This window comes from Chiloscyllium plagiosum, unplaced genomic scaffold (assembly GCF_037043375.1).
Source record: "Chiloscyllium plagiosum isolate Xiang-an unplaced genomic scaffold, Cpla_swu_hap1 HiC_scaffold_50, whole genome shotgun sequence".
Classification (NCBI taxonomy): Eukaryota; Metazoa; Chordata; class Chondrichthyes; order Orectolobiformes; family Hemiscylliidae; genus Chiloscyllium; species Chiloscyllium plagiosum.
The window spans coordinates 43600126-43620952 of NW_028270188.1; the positions used below are offsets into that span (position 1 = coordinate 43600126).

The 20827-nt window shown below is 45.3% G+C and overlaps 1 protein-coding gene across 3 annotated transcripts in view; it reads right to left on the reverse strand.

The window, feature by feature from the left end:
* Positions 1-19055, reverse strand: part of pfas (phosphoribosylformylglycinamidine synthase) — an 82830-nt gene extending 63775 nt beyond the window's left edge. Inside the window, exons 1-5 of one of the 3 annotated variants that reach the window (XM_043694627.2) lie at positions 18970-19055; positions 16687-16822; positions 13451-13586; positions 13091-13196; positions 8635-8824 (exon numbers count right to left, since the gene is read on the reverse strand). In XM_043694627.2, coding sequence (XP_043550562.2) covers positions 8635-8824; positions 13091-13196; positions 13451-13586; positions 16687-16822 — 568 coding nt within the window. In that variant the 5' untranslated portion in view covers positions 18970-19055. Of the gene's footprint in view, positions 1-8634; positions 8825-13090; positions 13197-13450; positions 13587-15008; positions 15368-16686; positions 16823-18969 lie in introns of those variants that run through there. The other 2 variants (XM_043694628.2, XM_043694629.2) reach the window with 2 other exon arrangements.
* Positions 19056-20827: the final 1772 nt, after the last annotated feature.

The following is a 20827-nucleotide window of genomic DNA, read 5'->3' on the forward strand; positions in this document are numbered from 1 at the left end:
AACGTCATCTGTAAACTTGGAAATTGTCCCCTGCACACCCAAATTCACACCATTAACATATAATTAGAAAAAGCAAGTGCAGATATTAACTTACAATTTGCAGGGCTCTCCAAAATGAAGCTAAATGACATAAGAAAACATATGAAGCCTGGTGATGACCTCATGATTATAACTGTCGCTGAATTTTAAAAGTATTTGTGTTTCGCAGATGGAACTTACATTGTAAATCAATCGAAATGAACTGAACTGTCACAGTAACTCTGGAAACAATGAAGTGCTGTTTTGAACATGCACAGAAAAACAGATGTAAAAATAAATACTACTGATCAGCTACATTTGTGGCTTTCGTAGACTTATGCTGTGTAAGCATTATAAGTTGATTGGATGATATGGAAGCGGTGAACAGCAAGCAGAAACTAAAGTTTTTATATCAAAGCTCATCAAAAGCAAGCAAAAAGTTAGAAGAAACCCACAAATACATAAACAACATCCTTACTGGTATAATAGTTCACCAAAGAAGAGGAGAACAATAACAGACTCCTCTTCCTGGACATGACTGAAGAACAAAACGCCAACGGAGAGCTGCAGACCAGTGTTTACAGGAAAGACACAGACACAGACACAGACACGATACTCAACTACAGGACTAATCATCCCAACACCCACAGACTGACCTGCATCATGACATTATTTAAACGAGCCACAATACAGTATAGCACCCAGAAACTATGAGAAGCCGAGGAAAAACACCTATACAACGTATTCAGGAACAACGGGTACCCAATAAGTGCAGACCGCCGATTCCTACACAACCGACTTAAAAAAAATACACAACACACCCAGAGCCTCTAGCTACCCTGCCATACATCAAAGACATCTCAGGGATAATGACCAGACTACTCTGGACCCTTGTCATCATGGTAGCCCGCAAACCTATCACCACACCTAAACAGCTCTTGATGAACTTAATAGATCCCATACCAACAACCAGCAGAACGAATGTCATATACAAAATATCCTGCAAGGACTGCAACAACCATTACATTGGACAAACAGGCATGTACCAGGATACATGAGCACCAAATCACCAAAGGAAATGACCAAATATCACTGATATCCGTGCACACCGACAATGGTGGACCCCAGTTCAACTGGGATGATACATTCATCCTGGGACAAGCTAAACAAAGACATGCACAGGAATTGCTAGAGGCTTGGCATTCAAACCAAAATGCCATTAACAAACATATAGATTTGGAACGCATTTACCAACCTCTCAGAAACAGAACTGGAAATGATATTTGTTTACCATAACAAACCAAGACAGAAAAAGCAAGCAGGGCAGAACAACACCACTTCACCGGAAACTCAGTGATGATGTTACATCACATGGTGACAAAGCTTCAGAGAACGAACCTACCAACTCAGGGAGCAAATATTCAACCTAATCCACAACCTGAGTGACAAACCTTCTCCAAAATCTCATTGTATAATTGAAGGACTTAAAGTTTCAGGCACATAATTCTATGAAGTTTGTGTTATGTGGACAAGGTGGTTAGAAAGTAGGTTATCACGCTTGCCTTGATTGCTGAGTCCTTAGAGTATTGGAGTTGGCAACTATGTTGAAGTTGGCAACTATGTTGAAGTTGTAGAGGACATGAGTGAGGCCTATTCTGGAATACTATATCCCATTTCTGGTCGCCCAGTTATAGGAAGGATAGTATTAAGCTGGAGATTTTCCAGAATGTTGCCAGGCATGAAAGGCTTGAGTTATAAAGGAAAGCTGGATAGGCTGGGAGCTTTTTCACTGCAGCTAAGATGGTTCAGAGGCAACCTTATAGAAATGTTGAAATATTGGGGGAGAGACATCGAGTTAATGGTAGCAGTCCTTTCCCTCTGATGGAGGGGGGTTTCAAGACGAGGGGCACGATTTTAAGGTGAGACGAGAGAGATTTTAGAAATACACGAGGGCCAAACAAATAGAGGGTGGTTCGTCTGTGGAACAAACTTCCTGAAGAAGTGGTTGATGCGGGTACAGTTACAATGTTTGAAAGACATTTAGATAAGTTCATGAATAGAAAAGGTTTGGAGGAATATGGGCCAGGAGCAGGCAAGTGGGACTAGTTTAGCTTGGGATTATGCTCAGCATGGACTGGTTGCACCCAAGGGTCTGTTGCCACACAGTATGACTACAACTCTCACACTGGGAGCATCCCGTTATTAGGCATGCCTTAGGTTATTGATATCCAGTGTAAACCCAATAGACGACAAAAGGCCTACATAAAGGTCTCAATACCAACCCTTGCAGAACTCTGCGACCAACCTTCCCCCCCCAGCCTGAAAAATACCTACTGACCATTACTCTCGTCTAAAATTGGCAGAATGATAGAAACTTTAAATTACTTGGCCAATCGAGTCTGCACCAATTAAAAACCACCTAAATATTGTAATTCCATTTTTCAGCACTTGGCTCAGAGCCCGTACATCTTGCCATCACAAATGCACATTTGGGTCATGGGTGTTTCTGCCTCTATTATCCTCACAGGCAGCGAGTTCCAGATTCCTATCACAATCCAAATGAAAGAGTTTTGCCTTACATTTCCTCGAAACCTCTACCTCTTACATTAAATCTACACCACCTGGTCATTGATCCTGCCATCAAGGAGAAAAGTTTCTTTCTGTCTACCCTATCTATGTCCCTCATCATTTTATACATCTCAATCAAGTGCCTCTCAACCTTCTCCGCTCTAAGGAAAGCAACCCCAGTTTATCCAATCTCTCTTCATAACTGGAACTCTCCAGGCCAGGCAGCACCCTTGTAAAATCTCCTCTGCACAAACTGAAATGCTATCCCTCCTACAACATGGATTTCAGAACTATACACAATACTCAGGTTGTAGCTCACTCAGCATTTTAGTTCCAGCATAATCTCTCTACACTTAATTCTATGCCTCAACAATTAAAGGCAAGCGCCTTCTTAACTACTTTACCCCTGGTCTTGTTTGTTCTGCTTATCTGCATCAACTGAAATTTATCCACTGAACTTTATTGCTACTGATCAGCCTGTCTCTATCCACAAGCAATCGAAGGCCAATGTCATTACTATTTACCGCTCCACCATATTTGAACTAATTTACTGATCAAAGCCTCTACATACAAATCTAAATTGTTTATATAAACAACAAACAGAAAGGACACCACTATTGACCCCTTTGGGGCATAAATGGACACAGAACTTTCAGTCAGAAAGCAACCTCCAACCATCACATACTGCTTCCTGCTGCTCATGGATCCAATTTGCCAAATTTCCTTTGCCAAAGGGTCTTACCTTTGCTATCAGTCACCTGATGGGACTTAATTCAAGTTATCTATGTTACCATTGTTCCTTTCATACCGTGACTTACAACATTTTTCAGATGTATATTGTGAGACACTGCAGTAAATGCCTTCTGAAAATGCATCCATACCATGTCAAAAGCATTACCCTCATCAATGCTTCCAAAAAATTTCAGAAAATTCAACACCAAAAGGTTAGAAATCCAAGCTGCCATGGATATTACTGAGCAGCTGCAGAACACAGACAGGAAGGCAAGTAGTGAGATTGTTGTCAATAACACCACAAGCTAAAAGATGCATGAAATCACACAGGCAGATTTGAGAGAGAGTTAGAAACAAAATGCAAAAATTTCTGAACCTCCAGCACACTCAGCACCACACCTCAGCTAGTGCAGATTAAAAGGCCAGAGCAGATGAATGCCTTGATAGGGAGAAGTTTCAGAAGAGAGATATTCCTGGAACATTGCAACTGGTTCTAGGAGAAACAGAACTTCATGGGTCAGATGGTCAACTGGGCTGGCAGCAAAGTCCACATGCTTATTGAGTTCTTGGAGCTTGGCCAACATAATGTTAACATGAACTTGTCCAAAATAAGCTAGATGGGCTGAGAGTGAAGACTGAGAAGAGGGTGCTGTAGTTACTACAGCTGGAAGGAGTAGAAATGGCAGCTCAAGATTCCCGTTTGCAGGGTCTTCAGACAAATTGGAGATGGAACAAAAAGGAGGAAAGATCTCAACAGATTCCATAAACGAATCAAAGGACTATTAAATTAGGTCAAATGGAAAACCTGGTACAAACTCTTGCCAGAATTACATGACTAAGTTTATAATTCACCCTCAAAGAGCCTGAGGGAGATAGATCAGCAAATATGTCAGCAATCTCCGACAAATACAGGAACAAGCAAGTCATTTCAATTACCATAAAAATAATAATGTGATCAATTTAGACCAGAATTGAATGCGGTATTCCAAATAATTCAGAGGGAGCCCAGTCGGGAAAATACATGGAGAACATTTTAACTCCACAAGAATGGATTTACTTTTAGGAATGAATCTGGGTAATGGACAGTGGCACCAGTGTTAGGACATTTTGAATCATAACCAGAGGTGGTTTAGAATGGATGAGGAAAATTCCTTTCATCCAGGTGGTAGGAATCTGGAAAGCAATATCTGGGAGGGTAGTAGAGGGAAACCCTCACAAATGTTAAAAAGCACGTAATGTGCATTTGAAATAGCCCTTAGTTTTGAATGTTATGACATGTGAGATTTCTATAGCTAGGTTGGCACAGATTCGATAGGCTGAAAGGCCTCTTCTATGCTATTCTTTTATTCATCTAAAGCAGATGACGAGGGATAAAGATAAACCAAGAGTAAATAATTGCAGAAAAGCAGGACACTGCAGGAGCTAGAATAATTCAGCAGGTTTGTGAAGAAAGAGAAAGAGCAAAAGTCTGTGACAGAACCTGCCCAACAAGTCCACACCGACCCTGGGAAGAGTATTCCACCCAGACCCATTTCCCTTCCCCTATTATTCTACATTTTCCCTAACTAATGCACATAGCCTACACTTTCCTGAACACTATGGTATTATGAAGGTGTAGGCATGTGAAAGAGTGAAAGCTGGCAAGGACTTAATCACCGCACCACGGTGGCTCAGTGGTTAGCACTGCTGCCTCACAGCGCCACAGACCCGGGTTCAATTCCAGCCTCGGGCAGCTGCACATTCTCCCAGTGTCTGCGTGGGTTTCCTCTGGTTTCCTCCCACAGTCCAAAGATATGCAGTTCAGGTGAATTGACCACACTAAATTGCCTGTAGGGATAGGTGCATTAGTCACAGGGAAATGGGACTGGGTGGGTTACTCTCCGGAGAGTCAGTATTGACTTGTTGGGCCAAAGGACCTGTTTCCACACTGTATGAAATCTATAGGGAGTCTAACCATAGCACAAAATCCACCTTCCTTCGCAAGTGTGTAATTGGTTTTGGGCAGCACGGTGGCACAGTGATTAGCACTGCTGCCTCACAGCGCCACAGACCCGGGTTCAATTCCAGCCTGAGGCGACTGTGTGTGTGGAGTTTGCACATTTTCCCCGTGACTGCGTGGGTTTCCTCCGGGTGCTCCAGTTTCCTCCCACAATCCAAAAATGTGCAGGTTAGGCGGATTGGCCATGCTAAATTGCCCATAGTCTTAGGTGAAGGGGTAAATGTAGGGGCATGGGTCTGGGTGGGTTGTGCTTCGGTGCGGACTTGTTGGGCCGCAGGGCCTGTTTCCACACTAAGTAATCTAAAAAAAACACGCTGAAAAATTTAAAATTGTAACTTTTGGCTGTGAAACAAATAGCTTGAGACGAGTTGCTATGTTACACAACAAATTCAAATTTGACCAGTTTATATTATGACCCAAGATACAAAAATACAACCAAATTTGAATTTTACTGTTTTGGTGACATCAAACCAGTGAGACTATCCGATGTTTTGGAGTGTAAAAATCAGGCAATTTGAACAGTTAGCAAGAGCAGCAAAGAGCACCAACAGACTGAGCCCGCAGAATTGTTTTCTGAAAGGCGCCTTTTCATATGAAATCTGTGCAACAGAAGACTGAAGAAAAGAGGACCCAGAAAAATGTAGAGAGGAAAATTGACACAGCTGACTGGTTTTGAATTTTGTTAAATTTAAATCGGGGGGGGGGGGGGGGGGGGGTTTATCAGATCAGTATATTGTTGTAGAGTGGGAGACAGATAAATTAATCAGACAGAAGGAGGTTAACAGTGTAGATAGTTGTTTAATTTTTTTTCTTGACTTGGAGTTAAAGAATAAATTGTTAATTTTTTCTTTAAATAGTGGGATTTGGTAGTTCTTTGTCACTCATACATTAACCGATTACGAGGCGAGGTGAGCTTTAAAATTAGCAGAAAGGTTTACCCCATGTCATAACACTGGGTAATTTAGCATGGCCAATTCACCTGACCTGCACATCTTTGGACTGTGGGAGGAAACCAGAGCACCTGGAGGAAACCTATGCAGACACAGGGAGAACGTGTAAACTCTACACAGACATTTGCCCAAGGTTGGATTCGAACCTGGGTCCCTGGCACTGTGAGGCAGCAGTAATAACCACCGAGCCATCATGCTGCCCATTTTGTTGGTCAATCTTCAGACGGAAGATCCTGCAAAACTCCACCACCACAGGAATCCTTGGGAGGAGCGATGCAAGTGACAGTGGCATAATTGCATTGTGACTGGCCAAGTAATCCACGATTTTGGGGGTTGGAAGGAGGGTGGTTTGACATCTTTTCACAGGTAAAAGCTTGGTGACTGGCAGCAAATAGATTGCAGTAAGTCAGCTCTGTTGAGCAAGAGCGCCTCATCTTCCGCCTAGGAACCCTCCAACCACAAGGGATGAATGCAGATTTCTCCAGCTTCCTCATTTCCCCTCCCCCCTCCTTATCTCAGTCCCAACCCTCGGACTCAGCACCACCTTCTTGACCCGCAATCTTCTTCCCGACCTCTCCACCCCCACCCCCTCTCCAACCTATCACCCTCACCTTAACCTCCTTACACCTATTGCATTCCCAACGCCTCTCCCCCAAGTCCCTCCTCCCTACCTTTTATCTTAGCCTGCTTGGCACACCTTCCTCATTCCTGAAGAAGGGCTTATGCCAGAAATGTCGATTCTCCTGCTCCTTGGATGATGCCTGACCTGCTGTGCTTTTCCAGCAACATTTTTCAGCTCTGATGAGGAGTTATCTAGACTTGAAATGTTTAGCTTGCTCTTTCTCCATGGATGCTGCCTGACTCACTGTGATTTCCAGCTTTTTTCAGTATGCATAACTAAGTGCACTTCGGATAGGCAGGTGGTGAGCGGATGGAGCATTTAAAAGGAGGGTTGAGTAAATGGGCAAAAAAATCACCTGGCTGATGGTGCAAAACATAGGGAAATGTGAAGTTGTTCACTTAGTAGGAAGAATAAAAAGTAGAGTTTTACTTAAACAGAGAATGACTGCAGCATTCTGCTTCACTGATATTTGAAACTGTGTTGCCAGGGCATTTGCCTGGGACTCAAATGCTTTTACTTTCAGCAAGAACTTTGCTTACAGCACTTATTGAATGTCTTTTGGAAATGCTGGTACAGTACATTTAAAGTCTCCCATTTATCCATAGCACATGTTACTCCTTCAAATGAAGTCTAAAGCACGATGCCCTTTCACAGAATCACGTTGACTTTTCCTAATTACCCTGTGATCGAAGTGAACTAATACCTTCAAAAGTCAATTGGTTCCCAAGATAGATGCCAAGTTAAATAGCTGTTTTTCATCTCCTCAACCCTTCAAGCATAGGTGTGTTATATTTGCTAGTTGCCTGTCTAATGCAGCCTTTCCTGAATTGGAGGGATTTTGAAACATTAGCCAGTCACTTCTAAAGGATGAAGTCTATCAGAATCTGGAGACCTGTAAGCCCACAGCTCCGTTACTACCCTTTCCCTTTGGTTGCAATTTCATGAAGCTGCTCTCTCCCTACCACCTCTGATTCAAAGCTATTACTGGGATGTTTTGTGTATTCTCTACAGTAAAGACAAAGAAAAAGAGTCAAAGCAAAAGGAAAGTAGTGCAGATGCCAGAGATGTGAAATAAAAACAGAAAACGCTGGAGAAATTCAGCAGGTCTGGTAGCATCTGTGGTAACAGAATCAGAGTTAATCTTTTGAGTCTATTAGGACTCTTTTGAAACTGAAGGAAAACATGTTCACTTCATCCCCCATTTCCTCATCTTTGTTATTACACACCATTATCACTGGAGGGAACCAACACTCACTTTATTCTTTTGCTTTTAAAAATCTTGCTATTGTTTTATATTTCTTGCTTACTTTCATACACAATATCTCCGACGTTTTAATCCTGCCCCAAAATGTTAGCTTGAGCCTGTGGGTTTCTCAGTTCTGAGGACGGGTGACTGGATCCAAAACATCAACTCAGATTTCTCTCCATAGATGCTCCCAGACTGCTGAGCTTTTCCAGCAATTTTTGTTATTGCCTCTGTAGATTTCTAGTCTAGTAGTAATATGACAATTCCCAACTCTGCCCACATCTGTCTTCCAGCTCTCCCCACAATTTTATTGCATTGGACCCAGGGACCCCACTCCCCCATTCCTCTCCTCCCAGAAACCTGGGACACCATTCCCTATCCATTCCTTGTCAACTCCATGTGTTCTACTCCTGCCCGAGTGTTCCCTTAGCCCTCCTCCTCCACTCATTTTCCCCATTCCCCCCATGACCCAAATTCACGCCCAGAGCTCTGTGCTCACCCAGTTCCTGGTTTGCCTTCTCCAGTGCACTCTTTCCTCCGTTCACCACATCCACATCATACACAGGGGCAGGCCGTGCTGACACGCAGAAACTCCCAATGGGGTGCTCATAAACGCACTCTGTCATCCGATCGTAGAAAGCAGTCAGCAGCTCACACTGGGCTGAAACTCCCTTCTCAGGCTCACGGATCTGTAACAGTGCCCGCAGTTTTAGCAATTAACACTGAGGAAAAGATGGAGGGACAAAGGGACAGGGTGTGAAGATAGGAATGGATGGTAGGGGAAGGGACTAATAATGAAAATTCATCAAAAAAAACGACAAAAACAAAGCAGACCATTGAACTCACTTCATCATTCAATACAAATCAATGGTGGTCCTCTAACCCAAGGCCAAATTCCCAGTCTCCCCATAACCATCACCACCTTTAGTTTATCTACTTTCTTGGATACATTTAGTCAATCGACCACAAGAGGATAAAGATGGGCAGGCTGACCAGTGAAGTTGAATAGTAGGACCCTGGGAAGCGCAAAGGATCAGAAAAACCTTTGTGCGCGTGTCAACCAATCCCTTAAGGGATCAGGGTAGTGATTAAGATGACACATGGGATACTTGCCTTTATTAGTTGAAGGATAGAGATTAAGAGTAGGGTGGTGATTCAGGAACCGTAAAGGTGATGGTTAGACACAGCTAGAGTATTGTGAGCAGTTCTGAAACCCACACTATTGTAGTGATGTGAGAACACTGGAGCAGGTGCAAAGGATGACTTGCCAGAATGTTGCCAGACTGGAGAGTTTCAGTTATGAAAGAGAGTGGACAGACTGGGGTTGTTTCCCTTAGAGCAGAGGAGACACTGTTCAGATGTGTTAAAATTATGAGGGATATAAACACTGCAGACAGGAAGAAACTTTTCCCTTTGATGAAATGATCAAATGAAAGGATGCATAGATTTTAGATGAGGGGCAAAAGCTTTAGAGGAGATGAAAACATTTTTCACGGAGAGGGTGTTGGGAATCTGAATTCACTGCCTGTAAAGGCGTGAAAGTATCTGTCTCCACAATATTTAAGAAACATTTAGGTGTGCAGCTGCAATGCTAAAGCATACAAGGCTATGGGTCAAATGCTGAAAAATGGGATCAACAGGCAGGCATTTTTGATTGGCAAAGACACAATGGACTGAAGGGCCACGGTATCCAAAGTGAGTTGGTTAGTTGAATATAAAAGTGCTAGAGTATTTTGCTGACTGGAGATCTGTGATTAGTGGTTTCCTGCAAGGTTCACTGCTGGGCCCTCTTATTTGTAATATATTATTTGTGATTTGGATTAAAATACAGGCTTAGTTAGTAAGTTTGCAGACAATTGATGGAATTGTGGACAGTGAGGAAGATTGTCAAAGAATATAGCAAGATATAGGTTCGTTGGAAAGTTGGGAGGAGAAATGGCAAATGCAGTTTCATCTGGACAAGTATGAGGTATTGCAATTTTTAAAAGTGCAACAGGAGCGTATACACTAAATGGCAGGAATCTTAGAAACATTGATATACAATGGGATCTTGGATGGAAGTCCACAGCTCCTGAAAATGGCAAAACAAGTGGATAACGTGGTAAAGAAGGTGTAAGGCATGCTTGCCTTCATTGATTGCGGCATGGAGTATAAAGATTGGCAAGTCATGTCGCAGTTGTACAAAACTTTAGGTAGGCACACCTGCAGTTTTGGTTGCCACACGATAGGAAGGATGTGGAGATTGGGAGAGAGTACAATGGTTTACCAGGATGTAGCCTGGATTGGAGTGGTTTAGCTAGAAGGAGAGACAAACTTTGGTTATTTTCATTCGAGGAGAAAGTGAGGGCTGCAGATGCTGGAGATCAGAGCTGAAAATGTGTTGCTGGAAAAGCGCAGCAGGTCAGGCAGCATCCAAGGAACAGGAGAGTAGGCAGGTGCTGAGGAAGGAGATGTGGCTGTGGTAGTGAGTCTTGGATGCTGCCTGACCTGCTGCGCTTTTCCAGCAACACATTTTCAGCTCTTATTTTCATTCGAGTCGGGGGCTGAGAGGACAACCTGATAGAAGTATATAAAATTGAAAGGCATGGATAGGGTGGATCGTTGGAATCTTTTTCCCAGGGTAGAAATGTCACATACTCGGGGGGCAGAAATTTAAAGTGAGAAGTAAAATTTAAAGATGGGAGGGGCAAGTGGCAGGTGCCTGCAATGCATTCCAGATACAATGGCAACATTCAAGTGGCACTTAGACAGTAACACGAACAGGAATGGAATGGAGGGATACTGACCATGTGTAGGGAGCTGGGCTTAGTTTAGATAGATGGATAAAATATATGGAAAATGTCATTGGCATTAGGCGGGCTAAGGACCTGTGCTGGATCAGTGGTGCTGGAAGAGCACAGCAATTCAGGCAGCATCCGAGGACAGGCAAAATCGACGTTTCGGGCAAAAGCCCTTCATCAGGAATAAAGCTTAACAGTAAAGCTGCTTGCGATTTTGCGCGCGGGAGGCATCTGCATCCAGCATCTGCAGTCATTGTTTTTACCTCTAAGGACCTGTGCTGTCCTGTTCTATGTTCTAAGCAGTAGACTTATGCAACTATGATTCACTTCTGCTGTCTTCTGTGGTTGAGAATCTCTCAGGTTCATCGCATTCCAAGTGAAGAAGTTTCAAGTCCAAAATGATTTACCCTGTATTCCGAAACTTCACCCCCTTGTTCTGGACACATCCCACCCAGGAAAACCCCCATCTCTGCATCGTCTGTCCTGGCAGAATTTTATTCTTTTCAGTCAGATAACCTCGGTATTTTCAATGCTTGTGACTACAGGTCTAGTTGATTCAATCTCTCCTCAACTGAGGAATCTGCCATCCCGGGGACCATCAGTGAATATAACAGGAGGAGAAGGAGGGAGTATGAATCTGATTGTCCAGTATGCATTCAGAAGACATCAGCCTGACTGATCAGCAGGGCTACACCTGCCTGGGTACATGATAGCAATTTTGTTTTTCTTCAGTTTCTCAAGGGATTTGAGTGTTGCTGGCAAGGTTTGCTGCCCATTCCTAATTGCACTTGAGGTGAGTGGCTTGCTCGACTATTACAGGCAGAAGCAAAAAATTGACCATGTTGCGGTGGGTCTGGAGTCACATGCAGGCTAGACCAGGTAAGGATGGCAAATTACCATCGCGAAAGGATGTGATATCAATGAAAAATGTCAAGACTGACCTTTGTTCTCGGTGTTTTTGATTGTGGATTAAAAATAGAAGAACAACTTTACAAACCAAAGATTGCTGAAGAGTTACTGCACTTGTTTAAAAGTAACTGTTTACACTTATGCTAGTTCCAGCAGATGACCTGGAGCTCAGGGATGGGGATTACAGGGATATAGCCAACAAGTAGATAAAAGATCTGTCAATTAGTGAACCAGTTATTTGATGACCAAGGCCTTCTGGCTGCAATTAACTGTGTGATTGGCTCCCAGGTAGCTGAACAGCTTAGTGCTTTGAACAATACAGTGAAAAGTCATCATGTCTCTCTAGCTGCAGGAGCTATTTTCATTCCCTGTAGTATAAAACACTATTCTGGAAGAAAACCAGCGTATTATCTTTTACCGGTTGCTGTAAATAGTGATTTTTAACAAGTCAGAAACCTTTCATAACTATGAACCTGCCAGCCTATGTCTTCTGACAACCAGAGAAAGAATCCAGTGAAGGGGGACTGAGAAACCGCATCTGAGCAGCACAAAAGTTTGCACATTCTCCGAATGTCTGTATGGATTTCCTCCGGGTGCTCTGGTTTTCTCTCACAGGATAGGTGAATTGGTCATGGAAAATGCAAGATAAGAGAGAGAGGGTAGGGGCATGGGTCTGGATGGGATGCTCTTCAGAGGGTCAGTGCAGACTCGATGTGCCGAAAGGCCCGCTTCTACACTGTAGGGCTTCTATTAAGAACCATATCAGCAGATCCTGTGAACTGAACTGCTTTCCAAGTTTTCCCTCGCGTCCAGCACGCCCATTAATTTCCCCCATCTCTTTCTAACAAGGATGCTTTTATGAGGTGGATACTGTTTTTACTAGTAGAGTTGCGTGCTGATGGTTCATAATTGTTGTTCTGCAGCTACGTCTAATTATTTGTAATTAATCTCATTTCTTGTTAGGTATAAAAACCTGGCCCACGTTTCCTGTCAACCTCGGGGTGAAAGATGAAACTTTCCAGAAATCTATGTATATTTTAAACTCTTAACTTTTCTGATTACTCTGGAAATGATTGCGCTTGAATTCACTGTGAAGTGTAATTCAATTGGCCACCATTACTGAGACAAGCTTTCAATTCCACACTTGTATTGAAGTTTCACCATCCACCGTGGTAGCATTTGAACTTGTGCTCCTATTAGCTTGGACCTTTGGATTACTGGCTTAGTAATACTGCCACCTCACTCCTCAGGTCTCATTCCTCTCACCTTCAGGAGATATCGCCGGGAGCACTCAATACGGTCCACCGCTGTCAAACCAATGGACTTGCAGATTGACACAGCATTGGTCGACCAGGCTGTCGAGAAGTTCAATCTGAAATGTGTAAAATTTACAAACTATCTTGTGTGCAAAGACTGAAATCCAAAACCACGACAGGCCCAGAGAAACCACAGACAATCTACAGATTCCCTACCTCATCACAACCCCAAGTATGCCATTAATCTGAAGTCTAAGGAAAATCACCCTCCAGTGGAAAACAGGGGGCCTCTCCTGTTCAGAGTTGCCTGGCCCCACCTCCTCCTCCACAATTTCCAAACGCACCCAACAGACTTTGTTTCCAGGCTCACCTTGGCCCAATCTCCACCAGCATGTCCCCATCACTCTTCCTCAGGAAGGGCTCAGTGGAAATGGTCTGAGAACTGAAAGGGGATTGCAGAATCCAGGTGAGCTTCTGTCTGTCCTGTGGACTGGGGGGTGTAGCACCTGTGAGAAAGGACAGCAAACATTATCAGAGTTCACAGATTTGAACTGAATGAAAATCTCTAGGGGATCGCTTGGGGTTTGTCTCACTGGGAAAGAACATCCAACACAGATGAGGAAGATTGATTCATACATTTAGGATAGGGGGATGGGTGTGGAGCGGGGGGGGGAATAAAGTCCAAAGGATACGTGAAGGTAAGTTTTGCTTTTAGGAACAGTGTGGTCGTAGTCTCGAACACACTGTCAGGGTTAGTGGAGGAGGCAGATATGTTAAAGGGCATTTGAGGGACTTTTAGATAAGCATATGAATATGCATGGATAGAGGGATATGGACCAAGGGCAGACAGAAGGGATGAGTTTCATGGCATCATGTTCAGCACAATATTATGGGCTGAAGGGCCCATTCCTGTGCTGCATTATTCTATATTCATACAGGCCAAGAGATCAAAGGAATAAAGGAACAGGAGTACACCATTCAGCCCCTCAAACCTGTTCTGCCATTCAATGAGATCACTGTTAATCTGTGACCCAACTCCATACACCTGCCTTCAGCCCATTTCCCTGGATAACTTTGCTTAACAAAACATTGTCTATCTAGGTTCAATTGAATTTCTTAATATAAAGAGTGTAGGGGCATTCTTAAGAAAAAAAAATCATGGAAGCAAAGAGGGGAAATGAGATTGAATTATCCTAAACCTTATCTGCCAATGCTAAGGGATTCTACAAGTATATTAAGAGTAAGATGGTAACTAGAGAATGGGTAGAGCCCCTTGGAGATCAACAAGGTAGTCTGTGTTGAACTACAGAAAATGGGAGATATACTCAATGAATACTTAAATAAGTTTTTACTGTGGAGAAAGAAATGGATGCTAGCGAACACAAATATGTAAGTGTTTTAAAAACAGTTCTTATTACAGAAGAGGAACTTCTAGAGGTCTTCAGAACAAAGGTAGATAAATCTCTGGGGCCTGGTCTGATGCATTCAAGAACATCGTGGGAAGTAAGGGAGGAAACTGCAAGGCCCCTTGCAGAAATATTTGCATCATCTTTAACTACGGTTGAGATGTCTGACGAGTGGAGCTTAGCTAATGTTGTGCCTTTGTTTAGGAAGGGTTGTAATGGAGAAACCACTGAACTATAAGCCTGTGAGTGTGACTTTGGTTGCGGATAAATTGCTGGAGGCAATTTTAAAAGATTGGATTTACGGTCATTTAGAAAAATTGATGAGGGGTAGTGAGCAGTTTTGTGTGAGGAAAATCATGTCTCAAAATTGATTCATGTTTTTTTTAAAGGAAGTTATCAAAAACATTAATGAGGGCAGAGCAGTAGACATTGTTTATTTGGACTTCAATAAAGTCTTTGACAGGTTCTGCATGGTAGATTGGTTAGTAAAGTTAGGTCACGTGGAATACAAGGTGAACTTGCCTGTTAGATACATGATTGGCTCATCGGCAGTGGAGGGTTGCCTTTCGGACAGGAGGCCGGTCACCACCATTGTTCCACAGGGATCGTTTCTGGGTCATCTCTTGTTTGACATTTTTATAAATGATTTAGATGAGAATACAGAAGGCATGTTTAGCAAATTTGTGGATGACACCCAAATTGGTGGTATAGTGGACAGCAAAAAAAGTTATCTAAGATTACAAAGAGATCTTGATCAATTGGGTCTGTGGAGTGGCAGATGGAGTTTAATTTGGATAAATGAGAGGTATTGCATTTTGGTAAAGCAAACAAGGGCAGAACTTATGCAATTAATGGTATGGACCTGGGTAAGGTTGTAGAACAGACAGACCTAGAGGTGCAGGTACATAATTCTTTGAAGGTTGCATCCTATGCAGACAGCATGGCTAAAAAGGCGTTTGGCACGCATGTCTTCATTGCTCAGTCCTTTGGAGTATAGGGAAGTCATGTTGAGGCTGTACATGGCATTGGTGAGGCCTCTTCTGGAGTAACATGCCCAGTTCTGGTCGCCCTGTTATCGGAAGGATATTATTAAGTAGGAGAGGGCTAGGAGAGATTTACCAGGTATGGTAGGTTTGAGTTGTAAAGAAAGGCTGAATAGGCTGGGATGTTTTCTCTGGAGCATAGGAGGTTAAGAAGTGACCTTATGGAGATTTATAAAATCACGAGGAGCATGGATAGGGTTAATGATAAGTGTCTTTTCCCTAGCATGGGGGATTTGGAGACGAGGGTGCACATTTTTAAAGTGAAAGGAGAAACATTTACAAGATACAGGAGGGGAATTTTTTTTTTTTAAAAAAAAAGAGGGTGGCTCACTCATGGAATGAACTTCCTGAGAAAGTGGTGAATGTGGGCATGGTTACAACATGCAAAAGTCACTTAGATGAGTACATGAGTCGGAAAGGTTGGAAGAAATATGACCAGGAGCAGGAAGGTGGGACAAGTTTAGTTTGGGATTCTGTTCAGCATGAACTGGCTGAACTGAAGGGTCTGTTTCTATGCTGTATGGCACTATGACCGTGACCCGAGGATTTAAAATTGACAACTGAACTACCATCAAGTGTCATTTGTGGAAGAGATTTCCAAGCATCTACCACCTTTGTGTATATAAATGGTTCATAACATCTCTTCTGAAAAATCTGGCTCCAGTCTTCAGACTATGCCTCAAGTTCTAGAATCCCGAACCAGTGGAAACAATTTATCGTGATCTATCCTGTGTTTTCCTGATGATATTTTGAAGGCTTCACTCAGATTACTTAACATTCTAAATTTGAAAGAAACAGATCTAATTTGTGTAATCTCATAATTTAACCCCTGAAGTCCAGGTATCATTCTTGTAAACCCAAGTTGTACTCATTCCAAGGCCAACATATCTTTCCTAAGTTGTGCTGCCCGAATCTGCTCACAGGGAAAATAGAATCATTCATTTCAAATTATTGATTTTTTTTATCAAAACGTATTAGTCATGCAGATCAAATCAACATCTATGGACATAGGTAATGGATAAACAACAATTTCATTTAATGCAATCAATGGACCAACAGCCATCTCCTGCTTCTGAATACATGTCCAGGTCCAGCCACAGACCCAAACCAAACCTTACACGCATCCTTGCCCAGCACAACGAGAATACCACTCTGACCTGTCCAGTTTACATTGAAGCACAGTTCCCAGCTGATGTGCTCAATCCTCCCCACATGAGGGTTTCCAGATTGAAGGACCTCCAGGTCGACAGGCGGCAGCTCAGTCGGACTTTTATAGAAACGAAGCACAGCCATCTGAGAAAATAGAGCAACAAAAATCAACTGTGAGTGAGCCAAATCGGCCAGACCAGGGGGAGAGGGGGAAAGGCAGGTATGGATAGCCCCAAAGAGAAATTGGTTATGGGAACAGGTAAAGGCTTCACCAAGAATCAGGTGAGGGACAAAGTTTGAGGCAGAATCTGTACAGAGACACCAGGTCCTGCAGCTGCAACTCCAAGAGTGAACAAACTTTGTATTAAGCAGAGCTCTGGCAATTGATAGCACGAGTCTGACAGAGGCCAGGGTCAGGGGGAATTAATTACAGCTCAGATTAAACATCATCTGAAGGCTGAATTGAATGAACTCTCTAACATCTATCACATTCCTGGAGACATACATCAAACACAGAATCATACAGTTCAGAAGAGGCCCTTCAAACTAAAGACTATTCTACACAGAAATGAATCCCATGTTCCAGAACTTTGCCCATTGCCTTGAATATTATGACATTTCAAGTGTTCATCTAAGTACTTTTTTAAAGTTTGGGAGAGATTTTCAACTACCTTTCCAGGCAGAGGCATTCCAGATGCCGACCAGACATTGGGAGAAAATATTTTCCTCTAAACCTTTTGCCATAAAATTGTGCACACTTGTTATTGACCCTCCAACTATGGGGAACAGCTGCTACCCACCCACACTGACCATGCCCTCATGATGTTATAGATTTCAAAAGGGTTCCCCTCAGCTTTCTCTGCTCGAAAGAAAACTTTTCGTGCCTGCCCAGCCTCTCTTCACAGCTAAAATACTCTATCCCTGGTGGCATTGCAGTGAATCTTCTCTGCACCCATTCAGTGCAATCACAGCCTTCATGTAGCTGCTGCTCACATATCCAGCTCCAACATAATATTCCTACCTTTATAGTCTACAATAACCGACAAAGACAAACATCCCATATGCTTTCATAATTACCATATTAACCTGTTCCGTTGCTTTCAAAGATATGTGGACAAGAACCCCAAGAGCCCCTGTTCCTCGGAGCTTCCTAATTTCATTAAGTACTTTTCTCACCTTGGTACCTTTTCCAAAGTATATCACCTCACACTTTGTGTCAAATTCCATTTGCGACTGCTCTTCCCAAGCTGATGTATCTACCTCATTGAAATGCAGAACAGGTCAGACAGCATCTTAGGAGCTGAGAGTCAATGTTTTGGGCATAAGCCCTTCATCAGGAAGGGGACTGAGAGATAAATGGGGGCAGCGGTGGAAGGTAGGTGGGAAGGCAATAGGTAGATGCAGGTGGGGGATGATATGGAGAGGTCAGAGGAGAGGGCAGCATCTGCACGTCTTGCTTTCTCCCAGAGGAGAGGATGGAGCAGATAGGTGGGAAGAAAGACAGACATTTTCCGAGGCTGGAAATCAGAGTTTGAAAAGTGTGGCGCTGGTTCAGATGCTGGAGATCAGAGTCTGCAGAGTCTCACTTCCTCCTGATATATATCCCGTAACACAAAAACTTACTCCTCACTGTCACCCACCTGATCATTCTATATCATCTGCAAACAAGTCGACTATCAGTCTGTTTGTTACCCGTTGATAATCTGGTGTTTGCATGACCAAACTGTACACAGCAGTAGCTCAGCCACACCATGGCTATGTGAGTCAACTGTGGCCCTGAACTTTTGCCTGCCTTTCTCGCCCTGCAGACTCATTATTTACTGACCTTCAGCACTGGCCCAGTCCAGGGCTGCTTAAAGCCTGCTGAATTGCAATAACACCAAGCAGGACAGGTATGAGAGCAAAGGATACCAGGGAGGTTACACAAACCAGCAGAAGCGAATCATTCAGTTCTTTGACCCTGCTGGACCATTCAATAGATTTTCTCCACCTGGCCCCTTCTCTCCTTCTTGGTCTATTTCAATATTTTTACTTTATTGTCAGTCAGTCAGTCACTCTCACTTTTCTTTTCCTTTCACTCTCACTCTCTCTCCCTCCCTCCCTCCCTCTCCACTTTCTTTCTTTCTTTCTTTCTTTCTCTCTCTCTCTCTCTCCCCCCCCTCTCTCTCTCTCTCTCTCTCACTCTCTCACTCTCTCACTCCCTCCCTCCCTCTCTCTCTCTCTCTCTCTCTCTCTCTCTAAATAACAATACCCGTACCTTCCCTGCTCTCTCTGTGTGAGAATACTCTTACCTTTATCTCTCCTCTGTCTCGCTCCCTCGCTCACATTCGAATCTACGCACCGAAGAGAGAGCTTCCGGTCCCTGCCGGAAGTCACTTTTCCGCGCTGTCCCCGGATTGGCCCATATTACAGGCCCCGCCCATTCTCTTCCCCTCCCTCCTCCCACACCCGGGAGGACCCGCCCCCTCACTGCCCGGCATCTCCCCAATTACCCCCCCACCCGGGAGGACCCGCCCCCTCACTGCCCGGCATCTCCCCAATTACCCCCACACCCGGGGGAACCCGCCCCCTCACTGCCCAGCATCTCCCCAATTACCCCCACACCCGGGAGGACCCGCCCCCTCACTGCCCGGCATCTCCCCAATTACCCCCACACCCGGGAGGACCCGCCCCCTCACTGCCCGGCATCTCCCCAATTACCCCCACACCCGGGAGGACCCGCCCCCTCACTGCCCAGCATCTCCCCAATTACCCCCACACCCGGGAGGACCCGCCCCCTCACTGCCCGGCATCTCCCCAATTACCCCCACACCCGGGAGGACCCGCCCCCTTACTGCCCAGCATCTCCCCAATTACCCCCACACCCGGGGGAACCCGCCCCCTCACTGCCCAGCATCTCCCCAATTACCCCCACACCCGGGAGGACCTGCCCCCTCACTGCCCGGCATCTCCCCAATTACCGCAACACCCGGGGGAACCTGCCCCCTCACTGCCCAGCATCTCCCCAATTACCCCAACACCCGGGGGAACCCGCCCCCTCACTGCCCAGCATCTCCCCAATTACCCCCACACCCGGGAGGACCCGCCCCCTTACTGCCCAGCATCTCCCCAATTACCGCAACACCCGGGGGAACCTGCCCCCTCACTGCCCAGCATCTCCCCAATTACCCCCACACCCGGGAGGACCCGCCCCCTCACTGCCCGGCATCTCCCCAATTACCCCCACACCCGGGAGGACCCGCCCCCTTACTGCCCAGCATCTCCCCAATTACCCCCACACCCAGGAGGACCCGCCCCCTCACTGCCCGGCATCTCCCCAATTACCCCCACACCCGGGAGGACCGGCCCCTCACTGCCCAGCATCTCCCCAATTACCCCCACACCCGGGAGGACCGGCCCCTCACTGCCCAGCATCTCCCCAATTACCCCCACAACCGGGAGGACCCGCCCCCTCACTGCCCAGCATCTCCCCAATTACCCCCCCACCCGGGAGGACCCGCCCCCTCACTGCCCAGCATCTCCCCAATTACCCCCACACCCGGGGGAACCTGCCCCCTCACTGCCCAGCATCTCCCCAATTACCCCCACACCCGGGGGAACCCGCCCCCTCACTGCCCGGCATCTCCCCAATTACCCCCACACCCGGGAGGACCGGCCCCTCACTGCCCAGCATCTCCCCAATTACCCCCACACCCGGGGGAACCCGCCCCCTCACTGCCCAGCATCTCCCCAATTACCCCCACACCCGGGAGGACCCGCCCCCTCACTGCCCGGCATCTCCCCAATTACCCCAACACCCGGGGGAACCCGCCCCCTCACTGCCCAGCCTCTCCCCAATTACCCCCACACCCGGGTGGACCCGCCCCCTCACTGCCCAGCATCTCCCCAATTGCCCTCACACCCGGGAGTACCCGCTCCCTCACTGCCTAGCATCTCTCCAATTACCCCAACTCCCAGGAGAACCTGCCCCCTCACTGCCCAGTATCTCCCTAATTACCCCCACACCTGGAAGGACCCGTCACCTCACTCTCCAGCATTTTCCCAATTACCCCTTCACCCAGGATGACCCGCCCACTCACTGCCCAGCAACTTCCCAATTACCCCCACACCTGGGAGAAACTGCTCCCTCACTGCCCAGCTTTTCCCCAA